At 39.4% G+C, this 14,291-nt stretch overlaps 1 protein-coding gene across 1 annotated transcript; it reads left to right on the top strand.

Annotated features, from left to right (window-relative positions):
• Nucleotides 1-1,156: 1,156 nt before the first annotated feature.
• On the top strand, nucleotides 1,157-9,529 carry RNF141 (ring finger protein 141). The gene is made up of 5 exons (XM_010153772.1): nucleotides 1,157-1,360; nucleotides 2,825-2,933; nucleotides 3,912-4,093; nucleotides 7,438-7,545; nucleotides 9,211-9,529. Exons 1-5 carry the CDS (start codon nucleotides 1,176-1,178, stop codon nucleotides 9,359-9,361), a joined length of 735 nt encoding a protein of 244 aa, XP_010152074.1. The 5' UTR covers nucleotides 1,157-1,175; the 3' UTR covers nucleotides 9,362-9,529.
• Nucleotides 9,530-14,291: the final 4,762 nt, after the last annotated feature.

The raw sequence follows: 14,291 nt of genomic DNA, 5'->3' as shown, positions 1-14,291 counted from the left end.
TCTGAGAAGAGAAATTGGTCAAAATTCAGACGTTGAGAGGGAAATTTATTCTCTTGCGTGAGATACTGGGGCCGTTCGTAGAACGCTGGGGTGTGAACTCGCTTTGCGTGTGCTGTGTTTTTCTTACGCGGTGACAAGCTGTAGACCGTGGTCCTGGGCAGTTTTACGCCCGCACGCAGCTGTACGTACGTGCAGGATGCAGTTCTGTTTTGCTGAGAGGTCTCTCGTAAGGCGTTTGTAACGCACCTAGTATCAGATTGTTCCGTATTAAGTCGAGGTTGTGATTCTGCAATTAGCTTGGCATCGCACACCTCCGTAGAGCTGTGTAAGGGTGGGCAGCTGCTGGTTTGCATCACAAGCGACGAACTCTGTACTGCCAGAATTCATTTGCCTTCCTCTGCTATTTCAAAACAAAGAGCAGAGAGAAATTTTGGGGTAATGTCAAATGAGAGGGGTCACAGGGAGGAAATGGATAAAGACTCAGAGTCATAAGACAGGTTAGATCCTTATGCAGACTTTTTGGAAAGAGATATGAATGTAAAGGAAAGGCAAAATAAGTTGGAGAGGTTTGAGCAACTCTGTTCTGCTGTACATCCCAAAATTGAGCATTTTATGCAGGTAGAGAGATTTCTAAATCAGTTTACAATGACGTGGATTCCTTGGCTTACCAGTTTAAGAATGCTGTGAGCGTTCTGATCTGCCATTGTCACTCTGGTGTCAGAAAGCTAATTCCTGATGCAGTGTCTGTGTGTAGACATACACTGATGTGCTTATCTGTAGGCATTCTTTCACATGCACAAGTATTTAGGAAAAACAAAGATTATCCTAATCTTAAGACGACAAGGGTAATTTTTCTTTTCTATCCCATTGGTTGCATTTATATGTGTGTGTTGGAGTTGCTGAAAAATTTGTGTGAAAAATTATCTCTATTTAATACATGTATTGCTGTAAGCAATATTTTTTCATAAGTTGTTAATGACACATTCCTGTCTTCGAAGTGCTCTGCTTTGTTCCTGATTTGATGGTGCATGTTGTGTTACTGTAGAATAACTAGACTGGTCAGTGGGTAGCTGAACTCTTAAAGAAACTAAAAGAAAACACTAAAAGAAAATAAGGAATTAGCCATTCATGAAACACAGACGTAACTCTCTTTTTAGCAGGGACTCTACAAGTGAATGAGAACTTCCTTCTACGGAACTGAGGTGAAGAACTTCACCATGGGTCAACAAATTTCAAACCACACACAAACTATAATTAACAAGCTGCCAGAAAAAGTAGCAAAGCATGCCTCTTTGGTTCAAGAGAGTGGTTTCCTAACATATGAAGAGTTTCTGGGAAGAGTAGCTGAACTTAATGATGTGTAAGCCTTACTTTGTTTCCTTCTTTTTTTCATGTTTTACAGAACCCTTATATGCAATATATTCTGTGCTGGCTAAGCCAGAACTGGCCAGAACTGGCCATCTGGTTTTGAAATGTTTCCTTCAGTTCTTAAAGGTTCTATAATTGTTGGAATTACACTTCAAAACCAAAGCCATTTCTCCTCCTTAAATTTACTTTCTCCCATACACTTCTTCCAGCAAGTGTTGCTTCTCTCTCAGAAGTTCACAACAGGTAGATACTTAGCAGTGTCTCTGTTAGTGTTACCTGTTTCCCTTATTCTTCCCCGCTTCACCAACCACCTAAAAACACAATCCGCTGCCTCTCTGCCTCTTCCTTCCTACTTTTGGTAGCAATACTGGTGTTATAAAGACAGTACCTGAGACAGAACTGTTTGTGAGCATCTCTGCCACCTCTGGACATGCAGAGCTGTTCCTCATTACAGATGAGACGTGCCTTACTTTCTGAAACCAGGGACCACAGGCTGCATAAGTAGCATTTGTCGTAGCCTCCCTTTTGTTTGACTGGTACGTTGATGGTAAAAAGAAATGAACAAAAACTCAGAGATGTCATTTTTACCCAATATTTATGTGTAGAATGATAAGAAGTGGAAACCTAAATGCTGAAAAGGGGCTTTGTAAGGTGTGGCTTTTGGTCATCTTTGACGTTTAACTATAATGTGGATTTGTATTCAGTGTAGAAATTGTCTTGTGCAGTGTCACACTTCTGTGAATGACCTTCAAGAACAGACAGCTGTCTTCTGGGCAGACACACAAATAGATTTTTGAAGGACATCATGTTTTGCCTGAGAATTTAAGCATATCTCAGTATGAATAACTCCAAAATACCATTGTTATTCAAGTTTTTTTAAATTTCTTTACAATGTTTACTTTAGCCTGAATGTAACATAGCTTGTGCTAGTTCTTAGGGAATAGGCCTTTGTATCTGTGTTCCATTAAAAAAAAAAAAAAGTACAAAAAATCCAGAAATCTCAGGGTCACCTGAAGCCTTCACCTGACTGCTTCATTATTAATACATCCTTACAAAAATACCCCTAATGTGCTTGTGTTGGTACTTGCGTGATGTTTTTACATACATGGTAAGGAAATAACCTTTTTAGATTGGACCACAAGATTGTATGATTACTGTAACAGACAGTGAAAGTGTATATAAATTCTATACAGGACGCTTGCTTCCTCATCTGGATCAAAAGACTTGCACATCATGTTTTGAAATTTACTCTGCAGTTTGAAGTGAAGTGGGCTATGTATTTTATATTTAATGACATGCTAAGAAGGTCACTAATTCATATCTCTGGGCAGTACTGATAACAATCTCTTTAAGGATAAAGAGCACATAGGTGAACGATAAATAATACCAAGTGGCTGAGGTTGCTGATCTTCGCATGTCTAGCACATGATATAAACCTGATGTTTCTTTATTTCAGTACTGCAAAATTGGCTTCTGGACAAGACAAACACCTGTTATTTGAAGTGCAGCCTGGTTCTGATTCTTCTGCTTTCTGGAAGGTGGTTGTTCGGATAATATGTACGAAAGTAAGATGATTGAATATTTTAATTTGGTGGGGTTTTTGTGTACAGGTATTTGAGGACTGTCGCTTTTACTGGTAAAAATCCAACACCTGCAATAGATAGATTGATACAGATGATGTATTCAAGGATACTGTTTGAAGATAGATTAAGACTGAATTCTACATTTCTGTAAAAAGCAGGTTAACAAAAACACTTTCATAACTAAGTTGAAAGGAATGATACAGTGGAGTGCTTGCAGCCCATTAGGTATGCATCCAGATGATTTGTGAGGTATGGTGATTGAACAGTACAACAAACTGGGAACTGTATCATTTGATAGTAGAAGTTAGTCAGCAATTCCAAGCGCTATTAGTTGAGCTAGTGCAACCATATGTTCTGATCCCTTAGAAAAGCAATCTAAAAGTTAAACATTTAACTTCGTTTGAAGACCATGACAAAATTTAACCAAGTTTGCTCTTTCTCTTCAGGAGATTTTTTTCCCCCTTAGTATCCTATGAAGTAACATCCTTAAATGGTCCTGAGTCCACTGAGCAATTTTAACATGCAGTTTCAACCAAGCCAACTCTCAAACTTTGTTTGAAAGTAAGAGTTTGTAATTTTCTGTTTGCTCTTACTTTTCATTAAGGCAGCCATCATTCAGGCTATTTTACGTTCAGATATGAAATGGCTGATTATTCTGTTCTTTGTTCTAAGCGTAGCCCTGGTTTTTAGGCATTAGGTCCATACTCACAAGTTAATCCATTTGAGTAATGATGGTAATTGTCATGCCCTAAAAATGTAGTCCTAACTGTGGTATTCCTCAGAGTGAAATAGTGTTTGCAGGGCTTAACTCTTAATGAATCAGACTGCAATTCGCTAATGTAGTGATGGACACTTGGGAAGGTGGCTTACTGCCATGAGAATTGCTGTGCATTAAAAGAATTTTGAGCAATATTAAGTAAAAATCTGATATGTAATTGTAAACAATTCTTATATCTTAAGATAAATAAAACAAGTGGCATCGTGGAAGCTTCCAGAATCTTGAACTTGTATCAGTTCATTCAACTTTATAAAGACATCACGAGTCAAGCAGCAGGAGTTCTTGCACAGAGTGGTACTTCTGAAGAAGCTGCTGAGAGTTTGATGTCTGTGTCATCTTGTCAGGCCAGCTTGTGGATGGGAAGGTATTTTGATATATTCTAGCTTCTGACCACAGTTACAACATAAATATTTTGGGAGTGTGTGTAAAGCCTGAACTATAAACACCTAATGATCAAAACTGCATGCTCTCAGCAGATGCAGACTTTGTACATCACAAATGTGAATCATAGAATGGTTTGGGTTGGAAGGGACCTTAAAGACCATCCAGTTCCAACCCCCCTGCCATGGGCAGGGACACCTTCCACTAGACCAGGTTGCTCCAAGCCTCATCCAGCCTGGCCTTGGACACTTCCAGGGAGGGGGCATCCACAGCTTCTCTGGGCAACCTGGGCCAGGGCCTCACCACCCTCTCTGGGAAGAATTAACAAACCTTTTGAACGAAGAGAGCTGTAGTGTACTTGGGTGAAATTCTGTTGGTGCTACCATACCTTTGCTTCACAACAGTTGTGTTTTAATGATCAGTTCTAACGTAAACACAGTGTATGTTGAGTCTTCTGAATAAGGAAACAGGAGGAAATGGAATCTGCTGCAGCTACAAATCTAGGGGTTTTGACAGTGTTTGTTTAAACAGATCTTGTTATTGTTCCACTTAAACTTTCTCTTCCTCTTTTACATTTTGGCATGTGAAAGTTCCCATCTGTTGCCACTAGAAACTCATCAATTATGGTAATAATTTAACTTGCAAGACTGGAAAAATGTCAACTGTCTCACACATGTTGACATCCTGCTTTGTTAACCAGAGGAAAAGCAAAAGGCTGGGGTCAACACCTGCAATAACTTCAGCTCAGACTGAATGTGACAGCGAGAATCTTGTCACCCTTTCCCTATGTGGGAGTGCTGCTACCAGTAATCCCTTACTTTTAACTTTCTGAATTAGTTTTAGAGTTCTAATTCAATTTTAAGTGAGGTAGAGCTAAGTTTTACAAGAAAAAGTAGTAAATGGTATGGTTCTCTGTACCAGCCAGTGAAGAGCTGGTAGCCAGGTATTTTAACAAAACAAGTGACAGAGCTAGATTGGTGTCTTAGAATGTCACATTCCAGCTGTTAGAATGAGAAAGGAGTCAGCTATGTTGTCATTCTGCAGATAGAGACCACTGTCCTTACTAAGTCAGTGCACTGCAGAATGTGTTATTTCATTTAATTTCCTGTTTCTCTTGTTTGGGAACAAATAATCTTAAATTACTGGCTGTTCTGAGTTATTAAAATGCTAGATTTAGGGAGCAAAGTGTGGGCATGTTTGGGAAAGCATATTTTCCTGCTCTTTCTCAGAAGATACATGGTTATACTAGCACACACATATATCTGGAAATGGCCTTTTACTTCAAACAAACCAACCAAACAACCCAGATGCTTATGCAAAACAACTTAATATATTGCGGAAGTCAGTGAGTAGGTATAAGGATATAAGGTTTCCTAGGTGAGTTTCTTTTCAGTTTTCAGATTCTGAGATGGAGACAAGCATCCTTTGTGTTTGTAAACTTCATTGCTTGAGGTAGTATCAGAGACAACCACAAATAAAGAGGATACTTTTCTAATATGCTGGAATTCAGTGAGCTTGTATCTTATCCAAGTTTTTCAAGTCATTAAAAAATTACAGGCTGAAGCACCCTCAGGTATTTTACACCAAAGAGATCTGTTTGTCTGATATCCTCCCATTTGCCTAATTTATTCTCACCTTTAGACAATTTTCAGCTCTGCAAGAGCTAGCCATCGCTGTCCAAAAATAGCAAATACTATCATCTGTTGCATTCTTCTTCATATCTTAACTTCTCCACTGGAATAATAAGTCATTTCTGTAGAACATCCACTACCTATTTGGAGCACTCCAGAATATCTGTGGTTTAGGCTTTCTGATAATGAAGAGACAAGCAGTTCCTTAGTTTGTCACTCTTTTATTTTACTGTTTATTCAGAAACTTAGTCCTACAGCTACATCTTAAATTCCAGGATTATAAATAGGGCATCCATTTTAAGTGCTTGTCTGTACACCAGCAAATCTCAAAAATTGAAGTGTTGTCAAAGGTTAGTAGTCTGACTTGCGTGGGGGAGGGAAATGAAAGGGAGCAAGTCCAAAGGACATAGTGAGCTACTAAAAAAGATCAGTTTTTTGGAAACTGTTGTCGCTGTGTGTGAATCACCATCTGTAAGTCTACAAAAAAACCCTCCTATTCTAAAGTAATTTCTGAAAAAGTGAATTGAGAAGAAAACCCCAAGGACCTGCTAATAAAACAAAAGTATGTTAATTGCTGACCATTAGCTGGCTAATCCGTACTGTTGAAAAATGAGTCTATTTGACAAGCACACCAGATACCTAATCAACAGTGGTCTGGTCAGGAGTCATTAAGGGGGACTGTCTCTCCTGGAATGCCACCTCTGTGTCCCAGGTTGCAGAAGGGATTCCCAAATCGGGATTTTTGGAAGACCTAAAAATTTCAGAACGCTTAACTTGCCTGTCTTGGAAGTGAGCCATGACTATAAAATTAGGGAACTTTACATATCTGATTAGGTCAGTGAAAGCTGAGGATTCTCTGCATCTTTTCATGCTTGAAGTCTTGATGATGCAGACATTTGAGATACTACTGTTAGGAACTTCAGATACAGATACCTGTTATTTGGGGGAAAAAATTCAGACAGATAAAATGAAAATGTCTGTCTGGGGGAGTGATCTACTTGTTGAACTTCCTGCCCTGCTCCCCCCTACCCCACCCCCCACCTGGAACACCTAGGAACTTGGCTGGACCAGCTGTGGTAACAGTCAGCTTGAGAAGAGCCCTGCTTGGAAGGAGCAGTTGTGGGTGTATTGCAGGCTAAACCCAGCCTTTTCAGTCCAATGGGCAGTTCAGCTCCTGGCATTCTGATGGCATGTGAAATCGGTGAATACGCATTCCAATAGCGATCCTTTCAGCACGCATCTCTATCTAGGACGTAAGCCAGTACACAGAAACTTGACAGAGTTCATGATGAAATCGTTCAGCCTGGCACTCTGCGAGAGGAAGGCAGAATGTAAACCGTGCTTCTGTTCTTCTGCCCAGTCACGAGATAAGTAACAGTTAAAACTTCTCACACTTGCTTGTTGATAGCAGAAGGGATTTGCATAACCCTTTGCAACACGGAAAGCACCACATGATGCAAAAAACAAATGCATATTCTTAGCTTAGTTCATTTACTGCTGTTTGTTGGTAGCTTGAGGCTGTATCTCCTGACATAGGCTGGGAAGATGTAAGTAGTCCATTCACAAAATTGCGTGTTTCTTTCTGTCCATCACTAATTATTATGAAGAATGTAGTAACTAGTGTAGTTACTAGGGAATAAATATAAAAAGTGTTAAGTTATCTGGGAGAAAATACAGACTGTCTTCTCTTCTGCAGGGTGAAACAGTTGACAGATGAAGAGGAATGTTGCATCTGCATGGATGGGCGTGTTGATTTAATCTTGCCGTGTGCTCACAGTTTCTGCCAGAAGTGCATTGATAAATGGTAATACATATTAAAGGTTATTAATGATTTTATATGATGTGCTGGTTATCTGACATGTTTCAGTTTGGTCTGACAGATTCCTTAGTTGCCATATAATTTATTGTCTCAAGGTATTTGCAAGCTAATGTACATGTGCTACATAACAAGCTTGAGTAAAATCAGGCTGCAGCAGGAGGTAAGGATTTCGGGATTTGTAAACATAAAGAATTTAATGGAAAATGAGATGTTAAAATGCTTTGCAGCATTTGCTTTGTAATTTCTTATCTTGTTATTCTTGTAAAACTAAACTATTGTGTTCTTGCTGGAAAACTAGAGAAGACAGGGCATATGCTGATGCTGGCATGTTTTGCTTCACACAAATGTTTCTTTTTAGGGAAAAAATCAATAGCTTGTAAGACTATGCAAATATGAAGGCAAGTTTGACTGTCTTACTACTTATTTGGGAAATAACTATCAGAGAGGTGTTTTTCCATATGTTGTGCTTTCACTTGAAATAAATAGCATACAATTTACAAATTTAAATATATTGGACTTTTCCAGGAAAAGATTTCTTCTTAATAGCAACAGCTTCAAATTTATGTATAACATGTATCTTACAATATATGTTCAGCTTCACAGTAAGCTGAGCAGCTTTGCCACTCCTGTGTCTGTCTGATACACCAGTTGTTGGAAAACTGCAGAGTTGCTGTGTGGAGGAGCGCAGCTCTTCTCTGACCGTGCCCAAGACCTACAAGGCTTAGGCAGGTGTTCTGGCAGTCTGGCATTAGGTGATGCAGATATTCTCAGCTAAAGGCATTTTTTGACTAGGTAATGAGGAATATTTTGCGTTTAAGTCACATAATTTGTGCATTAGAATTTGTAGCTTTTTCAAAGGCTTATCAAGGGAGTTACTCTTACAACACCATGCTCCCACAAGATAAAAATGCAGTAAGGAATCGCTGGATCCTAGAGTATACTACCCTTCTCTTTTCTGGGAGGATATTTAACATCTGTCAGCAATACGGAGCTTAGATGAGCGAGTGTGGTGGGGAGCAGATTGTGCTCCGCTTCGACTGATGAATCAGCTCAGCCCTTAGTAAGTTCCAGTCGTACCATTCTGGTTTGGGGTATTCAGTTTTTAAGGTTCGTCTCTTCTTAATCTCGGCATGGAACAGAGGCTTCCAGCTGCCAAGCGCAATCATTTGGGACCCCTGAGTTAGTCGATGTAGGGGGATGGGACCCTACGGGACCAATTTTAGACTTCAGTGGGCTCAATAACCCAGGAAGAGGGTTCCTTTTTCTCTTTAAGTAGGAAGCTGAATGGGGACTGGTTGCTGAAGTACCTCTGTGGAATATCTGAAGATAGAATTATTTTTAGACAGTGGATTTTCATTTCAAATTCCTGGGCAGGTAGCTAGATGGTTTCTGTTTAACCTGCGCAAACTTGGTTATGAGGAAAACGACTCTGTCACTCAAAGAATGGGGGTATATTCAGAATTGTTGGCCAGTCTTCCCCACACAGTTTCTAAACAAACAAACTAGGTGATCTAATCCAGTTAACCTGATCGTTCTTGAAGTTCTCACTGGGTTGTTTGGGGTCTTTTGTTGTTTGGGAGTCTTCTGGCATTTTTTTGCCCAGGGAGCGGCCATCAATGAAAAATACTCATTTCTCTGGCTTCCTAACAGGAGTGATCGTCACAGAAGCTGTCCTGTCTGCCGTCGGCAAGTGACTGGGGCGAGCGACTCTTGGGTGGTCTCAGATGCACCTACAGAAGATGATGTCGCTACTTACATACTTAACATGGTAGATGAGGCGGGCCAGCCTCACAGACCCTGACGCTGGCCGACGAGCTGATAATAGAAGCACTTGGAAGTTTCATTTTCACCGTCTGTTTTTACCTCTCGCCGTTCTTCCACAGTCTGTCCTTTACTTCTCTCGGCTGCTGTGGAGCTGTGCTGCTCTTCGACACACAGGGTGTATGACCCAGTGTATGTGTGCAGTCTTGATTATCGATCTGTACTTTCAGTAAACTCTGTGATCATTAACAAAGTTTATTTCAACAATTTCTTTATATTGATTAACAGCTCAACTACTAATGGAGCAATTGATAACAGCACAACTACAACTGCTAACTGTTGTTTGACCATCCCAGTGTATTGCGACAGAAGGTGAACCGTGTCAGGTGGCTTGACCTCACAGTTCTTGCCCTTAAAAGCAGTCCCTTTTGGTTTCATGACTGATGTGAATGAAGAGGACGAGTTAGCACTCGTGATGATTAATTTGAAGTTTAACTGCTGAAACTTGAACGCGTCCCACTGCCGGTTCTTCAGTAGCCAGTTGTTGCTTGTAGGCACTGATTTCAGTCTGATCTGCTGTGAGTTTTAGTAGCATTTTAAATCTGGTTTGGACAGTGTAGGCAGCTCTGTAAATGCATTGTGCACTTCCCTTTATTCTTCTTCCAAGATTATTTCTTAGAATATTCTTTTTTAATTTGAAATTTAGCATTGTCTTACTAGCTTGGAAATATTAAACAGTTTCATACACAATCCTAAAAAATATTAAATAAATTCCTTTATAGTTTTTCAATCAAGAACAGCCAAAAATATTTTTAAACATTAGGCCTATCTGAAGAGAATGACTTTATTTGAATTAGCAGTTAAGCTGTAGTTAGTCCGATGCTGTGCTTTTATCTGCTTCTCTTGAGTTTTTGAAGTGATGAAATCCGAGTTCTAAGGTATAGTAAGAGTTCTAAGGTGATAATCTCAGTAAGGGTGCTGTGCTTTGTATCTACAAGTGCAATATGCTTTTATGTAGCAGAGTAGAAAATAATGTTGCTTACAGTGAGATGTGCATGTGACAACTTGGGAAAAGGGGTGTCACAACTGGGGTGCGACAGCGTATTTCTGTGCCTAGCAGGGTAAAAACTTTAAAGAGCTGAGTTTGGACAGTCTAAAATCCATTTTAAGTATTTGGGAAACCTGTCTTAAGCCTCTTTTGCATAGTGTTATGGAAATCAACTGCTATTGTAGAGAATTAATTCATTCATTTTTTAAAGTATGTATTAAGAAATACTACTCTTCTAACTTTAAGCTGTTGAGTGAGAAATACTCACGTGTGGCATCTGAGGGAGTGTCACCATAAATCTTGCTTACTGTAAGGCTGCATTTTTAATTACCATACTCGTTAAAATTCGGTGATGCCATTACAGCCTTGCGCCACCCACAGGTTCTGAACTAAAGGCTTGTGCACACATAGGTATGCACATTTGGGCTATTTTTCTTAATTGGCTACAATATAATTTAGTTACATTGGGGACCAGATCTCGGGAACGTCTCTACTACAGTTCCTTTTGTTAGGGATCGCACACAGCATGTGGCACCCGTTTCCGCTTGGCTTATGGCACAGTTGTCAACATCTCGCATCGACATTAGGACAGATGAGCAACGTATCTATCTCCTCTCGTATCTATCACCTAAAAGCCAGCAAGGCTTAGTGTGTACATCTGTATTTAACTATTGAAAAATCCACTTAGGAATGTATATAGCTTAGAATTAATTTTTTTTTCCCTTTGTTAATCCTTTGTTATCAATGAGAGATTCTTCAGGAAACGTATGGACTGTTTGGTTGCTTAAAGACAGTTATTATTTGGGCTGAAAAATATTAACAGTCAGGGATTTTCCACTAAAATATTTGCAAATATTCCTAATCACACACCTGGTGGTTTTCTTTTTGCTTTTTGAGCTTCCATTAGTCCATATTCGGAACTTTAAAATAACCTTCGAATTTTTTAAACTTTTTATATATCACTGGAACAGAAAGAACATCTAAATTAAAGCTTCAAGCTAACTTTATTTTTCAAGTATTTCAAGAATTATACTTTTGAACTGAGATTTTATAAGTTGACTTTCTGCTGAGAACTCGTATGAACTTAATGTAATTTTGTAATGATGCAAACAGGTTGTTAACTGCAGCATAATGACACTTGGAATTGCAATAGAAACTAATGAAAAATTATTTAAATAGTGAAAATGTAAACTTTGTATTCTGTACAGCTTTTTTAAATTAAGTTGCTGTAATTCACACTGCTGTGTACTGTAATGTGTGCCTTGTAAAATATATGTACTGTATGTTATATGGGATGATAGGTATATTAACACTGAATAACTAGTAGTTTGGTACTGGTTGGTATTACCTAGTCTGAATTGCTACGCGTAGCAAACAGTTTTGGGAAAGGAATCGCATTGGCAGGGACATGACAGTGGGCTCCAGAAGCTAGACCTTGAAAATATGGATTAATGTGAATAGCTGTTGGTGGGGGGCATTAGAACAAACTAAACTTCCTTGTGTTAAGTGAAGGTTTCTTACAGGTTAAATGTGAAATTGTAATATAAACACTAGAGATTGTATTAATAGCTAAGGGCATTCCAGTATATGAAACTTTGTGTATGAATTGTGCAATAAAGTTCCTTTGGAAGAAATGTCAAAGTTCTTTGAAGCTTAAGGAATCTCTTGGCTTTAACACCACGAAAGTCTGACAGCTGAATTTTAATGCAGGTACGATTCCATGGTACAGGTGGTGTGCTTACAGGTCTGTCACTGGGGGGGTGGGGGTGTATAGTGTTCTAAAGTTTAAGAATGCTAATGTTTGGAGTATTCTTCTCAGGTTTTTCCTTTGGTTTTTTAATAAGAACTGAAATACATAATTAATGTATCTGTTTCTTCTGTCTAGTTACATGGTTTATCTGTTTGGATCTTTCCAAGCCAAGTGAGAAAGGGGAGAGGAATGCATTACCAGATCAGGAAATTTGAAGTGGAAAACTTCTGACAGTTGCACCAGGAGGTAGGTGTACTGGAGGAATTACCAACTGTCTATCCTACTTGGTTCCAAGTGTAGACACCATACTAACATAACGGGCGTGTTCCTTTTTTCAGTGGGAAATGGCATGTTTAACGGGGGTATGTTTCCTTCCCCTGATGCGCAGTTGGGATGGGCAGGGTACCAACAGACGGGGGCAGCCCTGCACTGCAGTTTCACTCCAGTCTTCCCTCAGCACACATCCAAACAGCCGCTTGCCATTAATCAGGTAAGGTTTCTGCCTTCTCCTAAATGTTGCTGCTTACCTTCTTCATCTCCACTGGTTTTCTCAGTTTTCATGTTGTGGTAGTCCTTTTGGTTTAGTCCTCTGTACTGCCAACTGCTTAATCGCATAGGGTTTTAATTCTACTTCAGTGCAGAGATACTGAGCAGCTACAATTTTATTGAGGGGTATAAACACACAAAACCCTAACCATCTGCCTTTACAATTTATTTATTAATGCTTAATGCTTCCAGAAGAGGCAAAAGATAAATGTATTTAACCCAGGCACAGAAAGAAAAAGCAGGTTTCACAGACATCCTGCCCCTCACCCACCTTTTTCAGACTATTTTAACTAGGCAAACAGAACAGAAACGTTTAGCCACAGGTAAAGAACAGATATGAGAAGGTAAGGGAGCTCTGGGGTGAGAAAAAATTGTATTATCCAGTGACAGAGCAAATGCCTTAAGTGTGCTGAAGTAATGTAACAGGATGGGAGAGCACCACGCGAAATGGTTCAGATAGATACACTGCAAACGTCCAATAACCATAATTAACCATTTTAGGTGAAAGTATAAAATGCTCTGAGCTAACAGTTTTAATGAAGCCTTGAATAATCTTTGAAACTTAACACCAGTGAAATGATGAGAAAAGAGGACATTCTTCCCCTCGGAAGCAACACCCGGCCCAATCCCCCCCAGCCAATGATGTTCTTGTACTCACAGAAAGGGACTAGAACGTAAGCTGCGGTGTAGCCAGGTTTTATCTGAACGCTGGCAGGAGGGGAATCAACAACTGCCCCATCTTGCATCACATCAGTAACGCGGATGTCAGTGACACCTGAGCACTGGATCTGCCCTGTTACGCACGTGTCCTACGGCTGCAAGGTTTCAACAGCCAGACATCAAAACAAAAGTGCAGCTTTAAAAAAATAAGCTGAAGTTCATGCTCAAGTTCAGTTCTTAGACAACTTTGCCTAATTCAGAGAAGACCAAAAAAGATAGTAGTGGAAGCTTGAAAGGATGTCTGTTTCCCTAAATACAATGCTATTGGCTCAATTTATCCTTAAAAGCAGCACGCAAGGAAGCAGAGGAAGCAGAACTTGTGGTCATGGCCACTTGTGTGTTACTGTTCTTACTGTCAAAATCCCAATTACCCTCCGTTAACTGAATGTTCAAATCCAGTTCTGGTTTTTGTCTACAGACGTATTAAAACCTGATGTGTTTGAGGTAAGGAAGGCTGAAAAGGTATTAAACATACATGACTTTGATAGGATATTAAGAAAACTAAATAAGAAATCTGACAACAAAAGCAACACTAACAGCAATCTTTCATTGAAGCAACCCAAGTAAAGCGATGTTTATCAGATGAAAATACTTAGAATTTAAATTCTTCAAACCAAGCACGTTAGTTATGTAGCCTGGATGCAGACACTTTTCTCAGGTAAATAATGTTAATTGATAATAGTTTATTAGTAATTTGTACTAACGAGAACAAGACATCTGCATTTTATGCAGCTAAAATGCCTGAACCACTGTTTTCAAATTTCATCCTAAAGTTACGCTCACCAATCCTGATAACGCATTATACGAACTGCTAAATTTTCTAAGAGTGAAGCCACCAGGCGTTATTGAGTAAGGGCTGTGGACAGCTTCATTACCATACAGTTAAGCAGCGTAGCACGGTTTCAC

The sequence above is a fragment of the Eurypyga helias genome, unplaced genomic scaffold (assembly GCF_000690775.1).
Source record: "Eurypyga helias isolate BGI_N326 unplaced genomic scaffold, ASM69077v1 scaffold23810, whole genome shotgun sequence".
Classification (NCBI taxonomy): domain Eukaryota; kingdom Metazoa; phylum Chordata; class Aves; order Eurypygiformes; family Eurypygidae; genus Eurypyga; species Eurypyga helias.
The sequence above is the reverse complement of the archived record's forward strand: the minus strand, read 5'-3'. Positions and strand labels throughout refer to the sequence as shown.